The sequence below is a fragment of the Pteropus alecto genome, unplaced genomic scaffold (assembly GCF_000325575.1).
Source record: "Pteropus alecto unplaced genomic scaffold, ASM32557v1 scaffold88, whole genome shotgun sequence".
In the NCBI taxonomy this organism is placed as follows: Eukaryota; Metazoa; Chordata; class Mammalia; order Chiroptera; family Pteropodidae; genus Pteropus; species Pteropus alecto.
This window is the reverse complement of record NW_006494611.1, coordinates 11,660,478-11,665,938: the sequence shown is the minus strand read 5'-3', so window position 1 is coordinate 11,665,938 and position 5,461 is coordinate 11,660,478. Positions and strand designations below refer to the sequence as shown.

The 5,461-nt window shown below is 54.1% G+C and overlaps 1 protein-coding gene across 1 annotated transcript in view; it reads right to left on the bottom strand.

Moving 5' to 3' along the window:
* The window catches only part of SLIT1 (slit guidance ligand 1), a 156,128-nt gene that overhangs the window by 43,484 nt on the left and 107,183 nt on the right, over positions 1–5,461 (bottom strand). Inside the window, exons 8-11 of the mRNA XM_006926015.3 lie at positions 5,114–5,277; positions 2,653–2,800; positions 2,150–2,221; positions 1,536–1,607 (exon numbers count right to left, since the gene is read on the bottom strand). Of these exons, the coding sequence (XP_006926077.1) occupies positions 1,536–1,607; positions 2,150–2,221; positions 2,653–2,800; positions 5,114–5,277 (456 nt within the window). The remainder of the gene's footprint in view (positions 1–1,535; positions 1,608–2,149; positions 2,222–2,652; positions 2,801–5,113; positions 5,278–5,461) is intronic.

Genomic DNA, 5,461 nt, shown 5'->3' with positions numbered 1-5,461 from the left:
TTCAGTCTGAGCAAAAACAGTGTGTGCTGTCTCTTCAGACACGGCTTCCAGATCCTTCCTGGAGGAGGGCATGCAGGAGCAAAGTCCCCACAGTGGGATCTGAGCTGGCGATGGGGAGAGCCCCAGTGTGACTGGAGCGTAGGAAACAAATGGGACAGAGCTTGGACTTCACCCATCCAGCACCAGGAAGCCTCTGGAATATGACCGGCATTCGGGAAGATCCATCAATCTGCTGTGTGGAGAATGGAGGGGAGAGAGCAGGAGTTGATGCAGAAAGACAAGGTCAGGGCCGGACAAGGTGGATGGACACCGTCAATGAGATCTATTTGCATGACCTCAGTACAAAACCTCCCATAGGGTGGGGAAGTGGCTGTGACCAGGAACCCAGGAGCAAAAGAAGCTCACTTAGATAGGTTATCGTCATATCCGACGTAGAAGATTCATTCGCTTCTCAGAGGAAGAGCCATGCATTTTGGCAGTCTGCCTCTGGGATCAGATCTCCTCCGTTGGTGACAGTGATCCATCACCAGGCCGTCACGTACAACTGTGTAGGTTGTACCGCACAGCCTAAGTGGTGCCGTTCACAAGAATCCACCACCTCAATGCTACTCCAGGAGAAGAAGCATGACCTGGCTACCCCCTGCTCTTGCCAAGAAGTTCCATTTCATTCCACTTCCTAGGCCCCTAATTTACATGAGGCACGTGTCCAGTGCTGTCTCACATAAGAGACAGGTGAAAACACTATTCCTAAGGGTAACCAAAGGCCCCTACCAACGGGGAGCTCGCCTGACTAGAGGGTACCCTGAATGCACTCTTCGTGTAGACAAAGTACCCGGAGGCCTCAGAGAGTGAGGGGCTTGGTGAACACAGGGGTGCAAGCAAGGGTTCTTAGAAAAAGAAAGATGAAGTAACATTTCCAAGATGAAGTTTTGATGCCGCATGTTCTGTAGTTGGACAGACCCCCCCCACCCCACCCCAATGAACCCTTGAGGAAAGGGAAATACTGAGAAGAGGTGGAAGAAAATGCTGTCTTTGCATCACCCACCACGACTTGGGATCAGAGCACTTTGGGAATGAAAGATAACAAGTGTGGCAGATGTCACAATTGGAACTGATGGTTGCCACCCTTGTAGGTGACTTGGAGGAGGCTCAGGCGCATGGAGAGCTGGGCCTCTGCGGGGAGGCAGGCCAGCATGAAAGCTGGGCAGAGTCAGATGACTGCTGCAAAGAATGCTGGGAAAATTCCCACCTTGGCAGGGAGAGCATCACGGTTGCCAGGGGCAACTGTTCTGCTTAGATTTCATGCACTCAGTCCGTCATTCCCTCCTCCCCCTCCCAGGACCAGAAGGTCCTCCAGTGAGGAAGGGTGTGCTAGGCACAGAAACTCTAGAATTTGTGGCCAAAAGGAGACTGGTTGAGGCCAGATGGGCAGGGTCTGTGCTCTCCCTCTATCGTCCACAGGAGGGGCCTTGGGCCCTGCTGGCCAACTTGGGGGACACTCTGGACTCCCGAGGAAGCTTGGTGCAGCTACTCACAGTGAATTTAGGGAGCGGAGGCCTTGGAAGGCATCAGGTGCAATCTCCGCGATCTGGTTGTTGCTCAGGTCTCTGCAAGGTGAATAGGAGAGAGGGTGACTGAATCCCTCAGAGGCCGCCAAGCCCTGCCTGGTCCCCTCCCAGATGACATGGGAGAGCACTAGAAAAATGAGGGCCTTGCTTGCCCATCTGTTCAAAAAACCCATGGCCGTTCTCTCCCTGTGCAGCCTGAGGGTCGTGCACGGGCAGAACACTCCAGCCTTGGTCCTTGACAAAGCTTTTCCCCACCTCCCAGCTGTCCCCTACACCCCCTCACGTCCGCAATGGCTCCTATTGGTGCCCAAGCTGAAATGAGAGGATGACAATCAGCTCTGGTCATATGCCAGACTCAGGCTCAGCATTGAGGCCTCAGCACAACTCTGCGAGAGGTCATACCACTGCCATCTCCATGTCATAGATGAGCCACCTGTGGGGCAGGAAGGCCAGGTAGCAGCTAGCCCAGGGCCTCTCAGCCCTCAGAGGCAGTCAGGACCTGCCCAGGGCTGTGGCATGCCTGGTCCAGGCTCTTCCTCCTGCCCCATGCTGACTCTCGGGAAGCAGCAGGAGGCACTCACATCCTCCGAAGCTTTCTGTAGGGAGAGAAGGCTCCTGGGGGGATGGACTTGATCCCATTGAGCTCCAGGCGGCTGCAGAGAGAGAACACAGAGGAGTCCCCCGATCAGGTCACCCCAGGCCCTGCTGGGCTCACCCACCCAAACCAGACCCTTTGCCTCTCTTGCCCTGTTCCCATGCATTGTCTGGAGTAGATGGGTCAGCACAGGCAGAGAAAAGGGGCTGCTGTAATGTGAGATCCATGATCCCAGGCTGCCATGGCTGAAAGGGGCCTACGAATGATGCTAATACTCAGAAACCAATTCTGTCAGAATCACCCAGCTGAGCTCGACAGGTGGACCTTGGAGGAACACCCTTTCCCAGCCTTCCAGAGTTGCCCAGCCAAGGAAAACTGCGTCTCCTCCATTTCCACAGAAGAGCCTTGGTGCAAGCCCTCAGGTGGACCACCAGAGCCTGGCCCAGCCCCAGGGCCTGTATCCCCACACTTGCTCTGCCCTGTACTCACATCTCTGTCATGGCCTCGGGCAGGTTGGCAGGGATGGCGGTGAGGCCTTTGCCGCGACAGTCCACAATGCCATTACTGCAGGTGCACATGGCTGGGCAGGAGCCGGAGGAAAGGGTGCACGAGGGCACACGCCCCGCCTCCCCCTGGCCTGCGGAAACAGTGGGCTGTGACCTCAGGTGTCCCATGCCCGCATCTCCCTCCCGAGATATAGGCTGATGTGAGAGAATGGGGCACATGGTGTTTCTCTGGCTCAGGTTGAACCAGGATCACCAAGGGCTCTGATGAAACTCTGTGGGTGCCTGGCACATAGCAGGTACTTGTTAGATATTTGCTGAACTTGAATCTGAACATAACTGTACTGCATGAAACTGTGATTCATATGCTTGGAAATTTTAGCCTAAATTCTGAAGCTCCATGTTCCCATCCATGTCACTCAGTACTTTTGAGCCGGAATCTCCTTGTCTGTCACCCAAGGATGTAAGCTCTGTGCCACATGCTGTGTTAAATGTCATAATTCAGTATCTCCTTTAATTCTGCTACTCAGTCTAGGAGAAGTATGATATTACTGTGGCCATTTTACAAGAGAGAGAAACAGAGTCCTCGATGTTAATTAATTTGTGGAAAACCACACAACCAATAGGTGCTAAAAGCAGGATGAAGTCCAGTGTCTTATAAATTATTTTAATTGCAGTATAACTTTATATATAAAGTGTCTGAAGTGTATAGCTGGATGGTTTCTACTTCTGGATACACCCACAGAACTGTCCCCCCAGACATGGAACATTTCTATTACCAGGAAGCCTTCCTCATGCCCCTTCCCCAAGGGGCACCAAAGATTTGTTCTGCTTGCTTGTGGACTTCACATGAACGAAATCAGACAGCAGGTTCCCTTGTGTCTGGTTTCTTTTGCTCAATATAAAATCTTTGAGAGTCGCCCATGTTGTGTGTGTATCAGCAGTTTGCTCTTTTTTTATCGCTAGCTAGTATTCTCTGGAATGGATATGTCATCAGTAGTTAATCCACTCGCTTGTTGGTGGACATCTGGCTTGTCTTCAACTCTGGGCTGTTTCAAAGAAAGGTGCCTTGGATATTCTTGGACACGAGTTTTGCCGAGCATACGCACGTACCTAGCAATGGAGTTGTAGGGTGGAGTTGCAGGGTCATAGTCATGGGTAGACATATGTTGGGCTCTAGTAGATTCTGCTAATCAGTTCTGAGACAATTTACACTTTCACCAGCATTCAACCTCTGATCTTTTCCTTGGCTCCCCTAAAAGGTGGGCACCAAGATCAAAGGACACAAAGCTATGAGGACTTCTGACAAATTGTGAGAATGCCCTTCTCAGGGAAGGAGTCTCTGGAGCGAACAGAGAAGGCTCCCTGGGCTCTGCGAGGTGAGGAGGCATCAGCAAGCACCCAGGCAAGAAGAGCTTGCCAACAGGGGAGCAGCCCGTGCGAAGGCCGAGGCGGGAGGCACCTGCTCCAGGAAGGGGCAGAGGGGGGCCCGCTGGGACACAGGGAGTGAGGAGGCTGCTGGGGGAGGCCACTGGGTAGGGGGAGGCTGAGATAACCCTGCCCCAGCCTTGCAGAGCTTAAGGGCAGTTTGGATTCTCCCAGGAAGACCAGAAGGCCAGTGAGTATGAGGCAGTGGTGACCTGCCCAGACTTGTGGGTCCTTTTAGGTCTCTCTGGCTACAGTATGGAGATCAAAGGGGCTGGAGAAGAAGTGGGATGGCAGTCAGGGGGCTCTCACAGAACCCCAGGTGGAAGATGGAGGGCGCGTACTCTGGAGTCCACCTCACCTTGAGCTGAGGCTAGATGAGCCAATTCAATGACTTTTCAAGGTGACAGGGGTGAAGCAATGGCAGGAGGGGAGAGGTGGTAATAGGAGGGAGCAAGGGTTGGGGGGGATGGGTGCGGGGCAGGAGGAAATGGGAGGACACATTGGGTAGAAACGAAAAGAGTAAAGGGGGTAGGACAGAAGGAGGCAACAGGAGGACAGGAAGAGAGGATGGGTGGGAGCAGGAGGAACAAGGGAGCAGAGGCAAAGGGTGATACGTGACGACAAAGGTGATGGGTGAGAACAGGAGATATGGATGGGTAGGAGGGGTAGACGGGTGGGTAAAGGAGGTGATGAATAAGGACAGGAGGCGACAGGTAAGGAAGGAGGTGGTGGGTAAAGAAAGGATGTGATGAGTAGGGACAGGAGGTGATGGATGGGAACAGGAAATAATGAGTGAAGACAGGAGATAGTGGGTGGTCCCGGAGGTGATGGATAAGGCAGGAGGTGATGCGTAGAGAAAGGAGGTAATAGGAGAGAGCATGAGGTCATGGGTGGGCCCGACGTTAACGCGTGGTGGCAGGAGGTCATGGAAGGAAACGAGATGGGGAGGGAGGCGACAGGAGGCAAGTGATAGACAGTCAAGATGGGCAGTCGAGAGCCCCAGCTGGACCTACACCCACCTGAGCAACTGAACTCGCTTTTCTGGACCTCAGCCACGTTGAGGCCGCGCAGGCTGGCGGGGCCCGAGCACTGGGTGAAGAGCCCGATGGTTGGCCGCTGCCTCAGCCACTGTGACAGCCAGGCCAGGTGGCAGTCACAGAACAGGTGATTGGAGTGTAGGCGGCTGCAGGGGAACAGGAAGGCTCATAACCCACCTGGGCTCCCAGCCCCTAGCCAAAGAGTGGGAACCCCTTTACCCAGACCGGGCTGAGCCCTTGTGCTACCCTAGGCCCAAGCATAGTCTACGCACAGTCTGCCCCCAGGAGCTCCGGCTTGGGGATCATCCAGCAGTGGGGAACTTCCGCGGC